Source organism: Aotus nancymaae, unplaced genomic scaffold (assembly GCF_030222135.1).
Source record: "Aotus nancymaae isolate 86718 unplaced genomic scaffold, 86718_ANA_hifiasm-v0.15.2.pri h1tg000025l, whole genome shotgun sequence".
NCBI lineage: Eukaryota > Metazoa > Chordata > Mammalia > Primates > Aotidae > Aotus > Aotus nancymaae.
The window spans coordinates 16,822,007-16,837,667 of NW_026988438.1; the positions used below are offsets into that span (position 1 = coordinate 16,822,007).

At 35.0% G+C, this 15,661-nt stretch overlaps 1 protein-coding gene across 1 annotated transcript in view; it reads right to left on the reverse strand.

Annotated features, from left to right (window-relative positions):
• Window positions 1-483: 483 nt before the first annotated feature.
• Window positions 484-15,661, reverse strand: part of VPS50 (VPS50 subunit of EARP/GARPII complex) — a 130,394-nt gene continuing 115,216 nt past the window's right edge. The window contains exons 23-28 of the mRNA XM_021674207.2: window positions 13,269-13,417; window positions 12,086-12,182; window positions 10,758-10,916; window positions 7,080-7,201; window positions 4,779-4,968; window positions 484-1,364 (exon numbers count right to left, since the gene is read on the reverse strand). Of these exons, the coding sequence (XP_021529882.2) occupies window positions 1,245-1,364; window positions 4,779-4,968; window positions 7,080-7,201; window positions 10,758-10,916; window positions 12,086-12,182; window positions 13,269-13,417 (837 nt within the window). The 3' untranslated portion in view covers window positions 484-1,244. The remainder of the gene's footprint in view (window positions 1,365-4,778; window positions 4,969-7,079; window positions 7,202-10,757; window positions 10,917-12,085; window positions 12,183-13,268; window positions 13,418-15,661) is intronic.

Here is a 15,661-nt window from a genome sequence, read left to right on the forward strand (position 1 = left end):
GGCCTGTTTCTCATGTGATTCTTTAGGATTCTGTGAACTGTTGCTCTTACAGGTCATGTATGGCAATTATTGAACCAACACCACAGAAGCTTAGATGTTTTCCACTCCCCAGTCAGCAAGAATACATACAAAATTCCTTATCAGATACTTAGTAAGAGTACATGGAACATGGATTTTCATGTCACATATATTAGGACAAGATCCCTGGCTTCAGGGCAAAGTTTAGAGGAACAGCACATACTCAGTAAGTGGATTCTAGAGTTCATCATTGGCTAGACTGAAATTATTTTACACTTCTGTTACAAAAGCAGGTATTTAAGAAGAGTGAACATGTGACCATACATTTATGCTTAACTAGCAGACAACTGTTTCCTGAGTCAGTCAACCTAGGTTTTGCTGTTTTAAGACAAAATCTGAATTTAAAGAGACCAAAACTTTCAACCGAAAAAATCCCATATTTTTATAAAGAAAGATAAAAGAAAATCTCATAATTATGATTCTTTATGCTACTCAGGCATTGAAAAGGTACACTCAGTGAAATTACTTTTAACCATTGGTTTCAGAATACAATTAAAATTAAAACACGCTAAAAACTGCACTATGGTTTTATGATATCTGCATGCCACACAAAAAAATAAAAATGTAGTCTCACATAGGCTGATCATACTAGAGTATATTTATTAAATTTCATCATTTATGACTTTGTTATAACTAAATTAACCCTGACATAAACTTTGACATTTTAAAAACAGAGAACATACTGATTTTTCAGCTATTTTACTTACATGTATTTTTAAATTCTCATGCAGTCCTCATAATTAGGAGATACTATACATTCACCCTCATATTATGCTTATTAAGAACCAAGCTCAGAGGGTAGAAAAATGCCAACTTCATTCTCCATAAACTTCCTATAGATATATTAAGCCACTGTTCTTCTAATTATATACTTATGGTACATTCTTCTGTAAAATGTCTATCTGTAGTCACATAACCATTATTATGACAAGGCAACAGTATCATTTCAGATTACAACAACAAATGAGACCAAAAGTTGAAGAGACCACAGCATATAAAAGTCAAGAGAACATCACACACATTTCAATGTTTTCCACTTTCCAGTTGAATAAACCATGCACAAAGTCTTCTTAGCAGATAGTTATCAGAAGTGCATAAAAAACTGGCTTTCGGGTCATATATTTTGAGAGAGGATCAATGCCATTGAGGAAAAAGAGCGGTGTTCATTATCTTTTAGGTCTGTCTATATCATCTATAGCTGCTAGAAGTTTTTGTCTTGCTTTCTTATTGATATGGGATCCCAGGCAAACATTCACCAGATTGGTCAGCTGCTTCGTTGAATATTCCTGCTCAAAGAAGAAAGATCCAAATTTAGTACCCTAAAAGGAATGTATCTGATCAGTGCAACAAAAGAACAGGTGGATATTCAGGTGCAGTGGATAGTTACTGAGCACTATAAACCAGTAAAAGCAGTGGAAATTACAATTGGGACATGGAAAACAAATTGTTTACTGAGCTGTAATAGGAGAGAATAAGGATACTATAGCACACATTTGAAACAGTAAACACTAGAATCTGTTTTAATACAGCAAAGTTATCTGACATGCATATGCTTATTACTTTGACGATCACAATTTATACTTGTTTCTGTGATAGTCTTTGTTATTGTGTTATCAAAATACACTACCAAAATATCCAGCCAAATTAAGCTTCACAAGCGAAGGAAAAATAAAATCTTTCACGAACAAGCAAGTACTTAGAGATTTCACCACCACCAGGCCTGCTTTACAAGAGCTTCTGAAAGAAGCACTACATATATAAAGGAACAACCAGTATCAGCCTTTCCAAAAATCTATCAAAAAGTAAAGAACATTAACATAATGAAGAATTTACATCAACTAATGGGCAAAACAGCCAGCTAGCATCAAATGGCAGTATTAAACTCACATATATTATTATTAATCTTAAATTTAAATCGATTACATCCCCCAGTCAAAAGATACAGACAGGAAAAAGCCAAAACCCATCGGTATGCTGCATCCAGACCCATCTCACATACAACAATACACAAAGACTCAAAACAAAGGGATGGAGGAAGATTTACCAACCAAACGGAGAGCAAAAATAAATAAATAAATAAAAGGCAGGAGTTGCAATTCTCACCTCTGATAAAATAGACTTTAAAGCAACAAAGATCAAAAAAGGCAAAGAAGGACATTATATAATGGTAAAAGGATCAATGCAACAAGAAGAGCTAATGATCCTAAATATATACACACCCAATACAGGAGCACCCAGATACATAAGATGAGTTCTTAATGACTTATAAAGAGACTTAGACTCCCACACAATAATAGTGGGAGACTGTAACATCACATTGTCAATACTAGACAGATCAATGAGACAGAAAATTGACAAGGATATCCAGGACTTGAACTCAGACCTGGAACAAGTAAACTTAATAAACATTTATAGAACTCTCCACTTCAAATACATAAAACATACATTCTTATCAGTATTATATCACACCTATTCTAAAAGTGACTATATAATTGGAAGTAAATCACTCATCAGTAATTGCATAGTATTTCATAGGTTTAAATGATATATTGGTTGGCTGCTTGTTTGTTATTTTCTTCCCTTATTCCTTCCTGTCTCCATTGTTAAGCGCAATTATTGGCATAAAAGAGGTTTTCAATTCCCATTTTTAGACTGCATTCTAGCCTGGGCAATAAAGCAATACTCCTGTTCTCTCTCTCCCTCTTTTTCTTCCTTTTTCTTCCTCTCCTTCATTCTTTATTTTCTTTCTCTCTTTCTTTCTTAAAAAAAAAATACACTGACATTTCAAATTTTTAAAATACTACTGATGGAAGTATTTTTCTGGCACTCTACGTTTTACCAACACTTTAGTTAAAAAAAAAAATCTTCAACAACAGAACAACTCTTCTAAGATCCAACAAATGAATAAGGTAACAAGGATCAGAAAGTCAGTGTTTTTTATTGTAATTGGTATCTGCAAATAAAATTAAGAGTACGAGTATCTTTTGCTATCCCAATCTATGTGGTTCCTGAATTTCAGATACTGAATTGCTAGGATGAGAATAAACAGGGATTCATCATAAATTTCTGCCAATTGATTTGGTACTGGAGGTTGAACAGCAAGAGTTCAGATGGGAAAGACAGCTGTGTACTACTATCAAATAGGAAAGGAACACCTGTCTTCATTGAAGGTAACCACTAAATAAAGATAGTACAATTTCAAAAAAGGAGAAAGAATTGATTTTAAAAACCTAGCAAACTGCTCAGTTTGTATATCTGATCTCTGAGAGCACCTGTCCCTACTTGGTAAGTAATCTCATTTAACCATTCAGCACTCAGTAAGGATCCACCGTTAGTGATCACCGGACTCATCATTGTGGGGAGTTTCCTTCAAAGACAGGAAAGAGTCCCTGCTGCTGTTGGGAAAATGTCACTGAATTACAAATATCAATCAGTTAAAGCTCTTTCAGAGTATTAAGCTAAAAAAATCATTCCACTATATTAAAAGAGGAAATCCAGAAATGGGCATCATTTTTGCATCAAATAATGTGTATTTAGAGCTGTGCCTTTTCTCCTCAGCTCCTTTACTCTTTTCCCAAATCCTTTCCTCAGTACCAACCCAGAAGTGTTGACAGCTTACTTTACTACATGGATTCTAGCAGCATTCAGCAGTCCATCTGCATCTAGGTTTAACATTTCAGTTCTCAAATGTCAGTGGGGCTAAACGTGGTGAAGGTTTTCTCAATCTGGTTTACTGGCCAAACTCATTTAAAATAACATGCACATTCCTGCTTTGCTTCTAAAGATCCAAAACTGACTAAGAGTGGGGACATTCACACAAAATTCAGGCCAACGTGAATGCCCTAGGCTAATGTTCACTTTATCTCTTTACAGTGTTGAAACCAGAAAGGATGAGCCTGAGCAGGTTTATACAAACACAAATAATTCTTTATTTTCTTAGCCAAATGAAATAAAACTTGATTTGGCTTTTACTCATGATGTTCATAGGTTAAGTAAATGTGAACCCTAGGTTATTAAAGCAATGAGGATTTGGTGATGATTTTAACACGTGCCATAAACAGAAAAACTTCCCATACCAAGCACACTGAGTTGAACTGTGTCAAAAATTTGGCATCCTACATAACAGTAGTATTTTTCTTTATCTACACAGTCATATAAAAGAAAAATAAATCTATATTAAAGGTGAACTCTAATGTAAGATGCAAGTTAAACTTAGCCATTTAAATATTAATGTCTCCAATCATCACTAAAACATGTCAGTGTGTAAGATGTTACCACTTCATTGTTGAGAAGTACCAGAAGGTTTGTATGAGAAGGTTTAAGTTACATAATAGATTATGGCTTATGAATCATTTCATGGTTTCTGTATTTAATCTGTCTTAGTATTTATCAGCTTCAGGCTTTTCCTATAATACAGTTGCAGGAAAAATACAGGTAATGTTCTGACTTTGGCTATATTTCTAGGTAATTACAGTAACAGTTCACAAAGGGCTGAAAAAGATTTGATAAGTCAAAGGGCACTGCTTAGATACAGTGTCCTTAATCTGAATATGGTAAAGAATGACCTAAATAATTTGTATTAAAAAAGCAAATGTTTCTTTCCATTTTACTCTCATGATTTTGAATTAAATAACATACCTGACAAGAACAGCACAAAGAAAAAGGAATAAAAACTTAATTAACTGTTTTCCAGCTCTCACCCTGTGCTCTTTGATCCAGCGTTCCATGTCATTCTCAGTTAGGTAGTAGGCTTTAATATAAGTTTCCACAAATTCTTTATCAGGAATGGGTCTAATATCTGTTAGTTTTTCAAGTTTCATTAAAAACTGTTGAAAATCCAATTGCATCAAGGCGCGACCCTCATTACTGCACTTCTTGACATTGGCATATCTAAGATGCAAAACAATAAAAAAATACATTATAGGATAATTAGAAACAAAAAACTGTCAGGTATTTGAAGTTTTCTCTAACCTATATTTGTACAGATTCCCCAGAAATAAGAGGACTACAGGAAATGGAGAAGATAGGCCTTGAATCAGAAAGACCGGGTTGTGTTTGTGCCCTGTCATTTTACCTATGTGGGCCTCAGTTTTCTCATTTGCAAAGAGATCGAATGAGTTCAAGGCTCTTTGTTGTTCTACAGATGACAGGTTTCTATATTCAATTAACATAATTGTCTGTAAGAAAGTTCAGCTGGTATTCCAGATGATCTGGCTGCGAAGAGTTATTTTATAAAACTAAGCTTTGAATACTCCAAAGTAATCTTAGTTTTATAAAACTGTTCAATATTGTAAGTATTCAAAGCAAAAGAAACAAATCAAACAATTCTCCCATGAACACTTTGAAAACGTAAAGAAATGTGTAAGAATCAAGCATAGAAAGTATATACATATTTCACATGACAAAAGGTTGATAGAGTTATTCTAACATTCTACGCTACTGAAACATAGTGTGTTTCAAGGTAAATTAGTAATAAAAACAAATATACTAATTCTAACAATGTATCACTTTATTATTCACTAAGTCAGTGTTTCATTCCTTTAATCAATCATACAGAACATAGAAAATGTTAACCGTAGGGAATGAGGTACTTATCCTAAGGAAAGTTGCAAGAAAATGAAAGCTTATTTTATTTAAAGTGACCAAGCTTTTTTAAAAACAAAGAGTATTTTATACAGAAATATTACATATATTATTCACATTTCTACTTTATTAAACAAATTTATTTAAAATACTCTTCATTCGTGATTGTTGACACAGAGCCATTTTATAATTCATAGCACTGTTGGTTTCAATACAGAGTGCCACAACTTGTCACTGTTACCTTACCACTTACTAATTCATTCTTTTGTATAAAAAAATGAGAGCACAAGAAAAATCAGACAAATGATAGTGTCAAAATTCAATTGATGTGCAATTCTAGAGCACGGTGCAGAGTCTTTGAAATAGCTGTTTGCTTTTCAGGGATATTTCAGATGTATTACTGATTCTTATTCGTATCCTTGATGTTATGGGCAGAGTAAGCATGGTCTCTGAGTAAGTGGGAAAATTACTATTATTAGACCTATAACTTCAACACATGAAAGATTTATACAGTCTATAATGATATTATGGTGATTATTATTAATGATGATATAAGTTATGAGGGCTGATTTTGCCATCAGAAACCAGGAGTACAAACGGGCATGGTGGCTCACACCTGTAATCCCAGCACTTTGAGAGGCTGAGGTGGACAGATCAACTTGAAAGCAGGAGTTCAAGAACAGCTTGGCCAACATGATGGAACCCCATCTCTACTAAAAATACAAAAAATTAGCAGGCATGGTGGCACACACCTGTATTCCCAGCTACTCAGGAGGCTGAGGCACAAGAATTGCTTAAGCCCAGGAGGCAGAGGCTGCAGTGAGCCCAGATCACACCACTGCACTCCAGTCTGGGCAACAGAGCAAGACTCCATCTCAAAAAAAAAGAAAAAGAAAGAGAAATCAGGAGTAAATATGCCTTTAAAAACTATGTGAACTTAGATAAGTTACCTAACCTCTTTACCCTCAGTTTTCTGAGCCTAGGTTTTCTCATCGATGAAATAGAATCATATTACCTACCAAAGAAAATTTATTTCAGGTCTGATGATATAATCCTGTGAAATGTTTGGTTCACTAAATAACACATAGTTAATGCTCAAAAAATGTTAGATATAACATCATCATCATCATAATTTTATTATTAGGGAATAATAATTATTAGTTTAACTTTCAGATAACCATTAGATTCTGTATTCCTCACTCATCTACTAGCTGGTTCTATGCCACCAGCAAGAAAAGAAAGCAGAGACGGAGACAGAAACAGTGGGGTCTAAGATTTCTTCTCTAATTTTAGCTCAAACTTGTCTGCTAGTTACCATTATTTCTATTGATTCTCTCCAATCATTTGTTATACCAATGTTATTCATGTATTACAATTTGTCATCTAAGAAACAAATAATGCTTTCATGAAAAACTTACCCTTCCACAATAGTTCTATTAGCCAATCGTATACAGTGTTCCCAAAGTATATTAGACACAGGCAAGGGTATTCGAACTCTCTTAGAAACTTCATTTAGCCTCCTGTTAAACTGCTCAAATTCCTAAGAAGATAAATAGTAGCCATTTGTGAATATCATTAAAATGCCACAATGCTTGCCCATAAAAACAGTTTAAGTAAAAAAGATTTAGAAACTCAGAATCAAACCAAGATAATCAAAAAAGATAATCTGCACTTAGTGTGAGGGTCTTAAAAACATATATGCAATAGTTTGAATAGGTTATATTATAGTACAGAGTACACTACATTTTATTGCAAAAGTAAGTGTCATTAACTGATTAAACAATGATAACAATGTCAAAATGTCTCAAAGTTTCCTATGGTTGTCAGCTGAATGACTTAATTTGGCTTTAAAAATATCTTCAAGTAACCCAGGTTTAAAAACATGGTTTGATATGCTTTCAGTTCAGAACTATTTGTAATTTGTAACTATACACCTCAGAGTGCAATCTAATAAATAATCATCTTTCCTAAACATTTTTTAAAAGTAAATAATTATATGGGTTGAGAATTCCTTATCTAAAATGCTTGGGGCCAGAAGTATTTTTGGACTCTAGATTTTTTTCCTGTTTTGGAATATTTGCATTATACCTACTGGTTGAGCATCCCAAATCTGCAAATCCCAAATCAGAATTCTGAAATGCTTCAATGAGCAATTCCTTTGAGTGTCATGCTGGAGCTCAAGAAGTTTTAGCTTCTGGAGTATTTCAAATACTGGATTTTTCAAATTTGGGATGCTCAACCTGAATACCAAATGATTAAAAAATCATATTCTAGCTGCAAATTTTTAGTACCAAAGAAAAACTAAAACATAAAATAGATTCTATTACCTACAGAAGAACTAAATATTTTTACTGTCTAACTTTTATGACATGATTGTACTAAATAGACAACTCCAATAATTAGATGGGAACAGCAGAAGGCTTAGCCTTCAATGAATGTGTTTTTGGTCTCTTTGGACTATTACTATATAAATATACTCACTTACGGAAGTAAATGCTGTTGACTCTTCCCTGGCAGTGTATTTCAAATATAAGAAGGCTTAAAATGAGATTTTTTTCTTCATAGTTACCTGAATAGAGAAGCTACACAATATTTAACAAGACTGACATGTGTTCACCTTTTCTAATAACACATAGGAGAAAAAAAATCTAATCTGATCACGACTCAGGCTATCACATAATAATTGTGTTATCCTCTGCTCTTTTGCTACTTCCTAAATCACAATTTTTCTTGCTAATTTATTTTTAACAATTCATTGCCTTTAATTATTAAAAAGTAGATTGTCAATTCATGAAATTTACCTTCCAAAATCAAAAGTAAATAATTGCTCTTTATCTGTTGTTTCATTTCATGGATCTAGGAGAGTGATAGTATTTGTTACTGTATTTATTTATGCATTCCTTAAACTGCTTTGGATTTCAAAAGTCATAATTCAATATTTTTCATCAATATTATATTTAAAAGATAAAGCTATATGTACAAATGCTTTCTGTACAAAAACATTCTACTTATTGCTAAATTCAGTGTTCAAAAATGCTTGTAAAAAATGAATCATACAAAGATTTCATTTTTCTTATGATTCTTTTGGGACAACATAAAGCAGGCTGCGAAGACTTAGATGGTTAGACTTAGAAAAGTAATAGAACAAAAGTTATCACAGATAATTAACCTTTATCTTTATGCTTAAAGAAGGCCTTAAGCTACTAAAAATTGGACTCAGGTTAATAATCTGAGTAACACAAGTTCATTCTTATAACTGGAATGACGAATAACTGAAACAAGCAGCCTCCTCATCGTATGTGTATTTGTTGAGCACGTTAAGTCTTTTTTTTTTCTTGCACCCCTATAAGTACCATGGTTAGTATGTGCTATGGTCTGAATGTTGTGTCCACCCTAAATTCATATGTTGAAATCCTAATCCCAGGGTGACAGTGTTGGGAGGTGGGGCCTTTGAAATGTGATTGGGTCCTGAGGGCAGAGCTCTAAGGGGATTAACATCCTTCTTAAAAAGCCCCAGATAGCTGCCTTGCCTCTTTTACTATGTGAAGGTACAGCAAGGTGACATCTATGAGAAATTGGGTCTTCTCCAGACACCAAATTTGCCTGAGCCTTGATCTGGATCTTGAACTTCCCAGCTTCCAGAACTGTGAGAAATAACTGCTGTTTATAGGCCACCGAGTCTGTGGAACTTTGTTGTAGTATCCCAAAGGACTAAGACAACATGTCATAAAAATTGATTCAATTTTTCAAAAACAGAATTGTTAAAAAGAAAGAATGTATTTATAAATTACATTCATCTTTTACATTCCAAATGAAAATCTGCAATTGAAATTTCCTGGTACTCTAGAAACCAAGTTCTTTCTTTAATTATTTTTCAAGGTCAATGATCTCTGAATTCCAGAGTGGCAAATATAGAGCACCACTGGTGTCACTCCCTGCTAAGATCTCTATAGAAATTCCTAGCAATTTCTGACTGATGTTGGCATGATTAGACCTGGAGTTTGGAGACAGCCTCAAAGTCTTCAACCTAAGCCTCCAGAAGAGGACCATAAATTGCAGGAAGTTGGGTGACTGAAGAACTCCATTACCATCTCCATTTTAAATCTATGGCTCTGTTCACTGGTTCTCAGATGTCCTAGGCTCTTATTTGTTGACTTGATCTAAGCAGGTAAGAATGATGGTGTAAATGAGATTAAAGTAAGGAGTTTATGAAGGGACAATTTTCTTTTCATTGACAAAAATGAAAACAAATTTTTTTCTTAAAGTTGCTTTCATTTTCTCAGATGCTCTTTCCACAGCTTATTTCCTTACTTCCCTCAGGCCTCATCTCCAGTCTCACCTTATCAGGGTCCTTCTCTGAGCACCACAAATACATGGTATTCCTCTTCCACCCACATCCTGGCATTGTCTCTCACTCTTCACATGATCTTGGGTTTTTTCACAGCATTATTCATCATCTGACATTTTATCTCAGTTTATCTGTTTACTGCTACCTCTGCCCTGGAATGTAAATTCCTTGAGGGCACATAAGTTCCTGAACTTACAGCTATACTGCCAGGACTTCTATCAGTGTGTGACACATGTCAGGTGATCTACAGCTATCTATTCATGCATAAATGAAAAAAAAAAGAACCACAATTCTTTCCAGGAAACTTATGAACACAGGTCACTGGCTGCAAAGGGGTGTTTGTATCACACACTGCAAAAGTAGTGTGATTTCTACTTGGAATAATCAGAGGCATGGTCTCTTGCTAATGAATATTACACTAAACTACAAAAATCGTTTCTAATTAAACAGAAATATCTTCATGTCATTATAGGGATGGCTACTGAGATTACATAATATGAAAGTCAGCCACAACATACAACAACTCAAAATGGGAAATTAGTGATCAAAGCCAAAAAATCTATGACGTATTCTTAGATCTAATAGAAGACAAATTCAGAAAGTAAGCCTATTTCAATTCAGGGGCTTTAATACCACAATGCTAGAAATGTGGTAGTAACTATCATCTCATATTTTAAAGCCACTGCAATAAAAGAACACTTCACTTAGTAGACTGATCTTTAGCAAAGGTGTTTCCCAGAACACTTGCCTTTAACAGTGCATCTACATATATGTTGTGCTGTGACATAATTTCTTTTACATCCCATTTCACATTAGCCATTAGGAGCAGCATCTGTTCATAATCAATGGCTTTACCAGCTACAATCCAGTAAATTGGTTTGCGTAGTTCACTAGCAGTTGAGACTGTCTGAAATAAATTTCACAGAAATGAAAACAATTATTTTCTAAAAGTATCATATAGATAAAGAATATTTGCCCATTTTCAGTATACATCATATCTGAAAATAAAACACTATATATTTGGAGATTTAAATTATGAAAATATTTTAAATATTTGAGTGAGGGCAAAGGCCTTACTCAAAACATAATTTGGAGACATTCAATAAACTTGAGGCCATTGACACTGCACCTGTAAAAGAACTAGAGCTTTTCATGGAGCCTAGCAATTACTTCTCATATTCTTCCATTTCTCTCCATTTCCACTCCCACTATATGAAGTCAGGATTCCATAATCTCTCCCCTGCAATACTGTTGCAGCCTTCATATGAGTTTATCTGTCTCCAGGACTGCCATCTACAATCCTTTCTTCACAACGCCCTCAGAAAACTCTTTCTAAAACACACACCTGACCATGCCACTCACTGTTTCACACCCTCCAGGAGTCTCCATGCCCTCCAAATAAAGTCCAGCTCCTGAAGTGGGGTGCTTTATATAGTAGTGGCCCCTGCTGATTGCCCCAGCCATCTTTTTCATCCCCAGCCCTCCTCCCTGCTGTAACAAGCTCCTGAAGTGGGGTGCTTTATATAGTAGTGGCCCCTGCTGATTGCCCCAGCCATCTTTTTCATCCCCAGCCCTCCTCCCTGCTGTAACAAGCTGAGCTTTCCTCAGCTGCTGGCATGCACCATGCTCTTTCTCACCTTCAGGTCTTCACACATGCCATTCCCTTTGTCTGGAATCCATCCCTCATTCACCCTCTCTACCTTGCTGGTCCAGTTTAAACATTACTTCCTCTAGACAGCCTTTCTAGATGACCTTCTCCCACCCAGAGCCTCTCTCCTTCTCCAGTCTGGGTTAAAAACGTTGTCATGGCACTTTCCCCTTACCACAGCACTTACCATGCTTTATTTTAATAGTTTTAACTGGTGTTCTCTCTCTCTCACTATTCTAAAAGTTACATGAGCTGCTCAATAGTATGTATGTAATGCAGGAACTCATGAGTGAATAAATGAATATTCTATCTGGCTCTCCTGGGCTTTGAAGACTAACTTCTAGTTTAAAAACAAACAAAAAATCTAAATAATCTGTGACTGTCCTATCTTGCTCACAGTTGAAATGACATACAAGACCATCTCTGACCTGAGAATAAAACTGCTGAAGAAAGGGCTTTTTGACTGCAGGCATCACAGCATCCAGATGTGGCTGAAGGAACTCAAACTGTTCAGCCAAGAATACCCTAAAGGAAACAAATAACCCACTGTGTAAACAAACTGTGTAGGATTTAGAGCCTGTCATGTTTTTGTATAAGTATTTTTTAACATTTCTGAGCAAAACTTTAACAATTAAAATTACTTTTCACTTTAGTGAATGACCCTGTACTACCACTTGGCATGTTCATTTACAATCTACACAATAAATAATGCTGAGTTTATGACTGAATCAAAGTTGAGGTAAAACAAGAGCAACTTCAAAGGAGCCAAGCAAGTTACAATGAGGTGTAGAGTCATGTACTTCAACTGTAAGATGTGAGCCCAGAGTAGCAGGTTAAAAAAGAATACAAGGGTATTTTTTAAAGGATTTCTTTTAAAGATCTCATTCAGTTATATACAGCAGACTCTTGAAAGCTCAGATTCAACATCTGACACTTTTCAGAAGTAAACCAAACATTCCTAACAGGCAGCAAACTGTAGCTTGGCTCAGTATTACAAATGAACGACAAGTACTGGAGGCTGGGTTCAGGGAATGCGAGTCATTGGGCTGGTGAAGGAGCCTGAACTACTGCCTGCAGAGGCACTGCAACTGGGCACTGTCTTTTTCTGGTTTTTGTTATTAATGCAAAAACTCTTAGGTTATATTGGACTACATTTTATAGAAGTGTAGAAGAAGTCATATGCATTAACTGTATTAATAACTTTGGGGATTTATAAAGGCCAGGAAACATTCTTATTGATGTTAAGGGTCAACTACACTTAACACTAAACTGACACTGTAACTACAGCTTCTCTAGGATCATGAATCATTTTCTCTAGGAAAATATGAAGCATAGTATAATGCTTTTTAAAGTTGTACTTAAAGCAAGGATCATGTTGTTAAAGACTGAAAATTAAAAGGTTTCCTTCTCTCCATTTCTATAACTGAAAACCAACCATGCAGTTTCAAAAATCAAGTGGTAATCTGTGTTAGAATATACTTCTCAGAAACATATAAGTGATATCTAGAAGTGGTAGATGTATGCAGCTAATTAGAAGTCTAATTAAACAATGCTTACTTTCATAAACTTTCTAAATATTTAATGGCAATGCAACTGTTCTGAACAACTTACAAGGATTCCGTGGCTACCACTCTTTCTGCCAATCCATACAGTGTATCCCCAGATGTCAAAACCACTAAGTGACTGAGGTGTGGACTTGGCACCTTCTCCTTTCTTTCTTCTGCTGCTGTGAGCGTGGCAGTAGGATCAGCTGAAACTTCCTGAAAATAGAATACACATACAACCTGGAATAGCAAATCTAACAGTAATAAACCACCTGATTTTGACAAATATAGAACTACAATTAAAATACTCTTGGGGCATACATTAATTACATTTGGTTTCAGTTCTTTTTATCCTGCTTTCATGTTTTGTAACTATTGGAACCTCCTTTTTAATCCTAAGTGAGAATAAGCCTATATAATATCATCCAACTCTATATGCCACCATCTGTGCATGACCTAAAGTCTGCCAACACAAGGACTCTTTATGAATTGACAGATGTTTCATAAAGACAATAGTGAGATGGGCCTCAAGAACTTGTTAATGAGAGAAATGTGATTACCCCTTGAGAACCACACTGATAATCCAAAATTATGGTTTGATTAACCATCTCACACCCAAATTTTAATCAAGGTTACCTTGGTATTCACCTCAAAAAGGCAGGACTAGAATGAAGTTATAAACTGGAAAAGAGCCAACTGTACTATGTATATCTGGGGACAGACTACTGATAAGAAGGAAGACAGTCAATGTGAACAAAGGAAAGGGATACCCAGGAAGCAGGGGGTGCTGGGCCCTTCAGCACCATCCAGGAGAGAACCACAGACGCAGGTACATAGCCCTGTAGTCAGCAGGAGTGACACAGTCTAATTTGTGGTCAGGATAACTCATCAGACTTCAAATTTCTCAGTTTTCCTTTCATCTGATGATATAGTTACTAGAAATCTTCTCATTACTAATTTACTTTTCTAGGTATTCTCATGCCAGGCAAGGAGCGCCTTGGATATGAGTTATGTACATTCTTGGACTTTATAAAAACATATCCTATAATATAAACAAACAGGTTGGCAAAGGAAGAGTTTCAAAGATACACTTACTCAACTTCTCCTCAGTAGATAGCAAGGGATTCAATTGTTTCTAAGCTCTTAGTAAACAGTTAGCAAAAACTTCAGCTCACTGGCACACTGGCTATCTTTTTTTTTTTGCCAGGAGGGTGGAAGTATCTTGAGATCGTGGATAAAGCTGCGCTAGGCTGGCTACTTGGAGTGGCTGACAGAGTAGCAGAAGACTGCCAGTTCAAGAGTTACCAATAACTCCAAATATTTCAATAAAGATACATTTCGGCAAATAAGTTTCCCTTTGTACAGCAAACATAAAAGAAGGCTGTTTTGAATACTGACGTCATTATAGCAGTTATTTGAATCATTGCTGCATTACACCTTAGAGAAAGAGAGTTTTAATTGTTCTTTTCTGGGGCACAAAGGAGAGAGGTAGAGGTAGTGACACCGCAGGAATCTTAACATCGCTGATGACAGTATAATCCAGAGTCACTTCACTGTGAAGGCCATTAATAACTTTTATAACAAATATATTTCTAATAACAATGAGCTTGATTACAAATGGACATTATACTTTTGGTTAAGTATAGAGTTTTGCAGTAATGTCATGGTAACAAACGTCATTCATTACATTTTGAAAAAAGTTCCATAAGATAAATTTACAAAGAGAAAAAACAGAATAAAAGCTATGTAAGTTAAGCAATAGCTCATAGTACAAAAGTGCTGTTATGTTTTTTAAAGTTAACCTGAATACAAGTTAACCCCTGCCCCCACTCAAAGTTTTTAAATGTTGATTGAATAATAGGATGACAGAGTTAGAAGAGATGCTAAACATTACATAATACAGCCCCAGCAGTATACGTGCTACTTTCAGTATGGAAAACACTCCATGATTATCTCTATTATGGAGTTTAAAGGTGAGAACATGTGAGTAGGCAGACAGCACAACTAAATGTTTAAATGCAAATAAAACAGCTTTAAAAGACACTCAAAATGTAGCACAAAAATTAGATGTAAACAAATCTAAAAGTGTACAAAATATAAAGCTACATTACTTTTTAAAGCAACTTTATAGTAAAAATCTCCAATTATTTTCCATATGAATGAGACATGAAATGTATAAGTCTCTAGGAGTATAATTTAGTCCTATAAATTTAGCAAAAAGCAAATAAAAATCACAAAATCTTTCAAGTTAGAAAATGGTTTAATTCTCTAGTTCTTTTTTTATTTCCTATCTTCTCCTAAAGACAGTATATCTCTTCAAGCTCTAATTACTCAATTAGCATTTAAAAGTTAGTTTGGGAATAACTGTGCTTCCTCTAGGGAGAAGTAGGATCATGGAACCATGCAAGTTAATCAATGTCATATCTCCATTATTCATTTCCCTCTAAAAAGGAAATAACC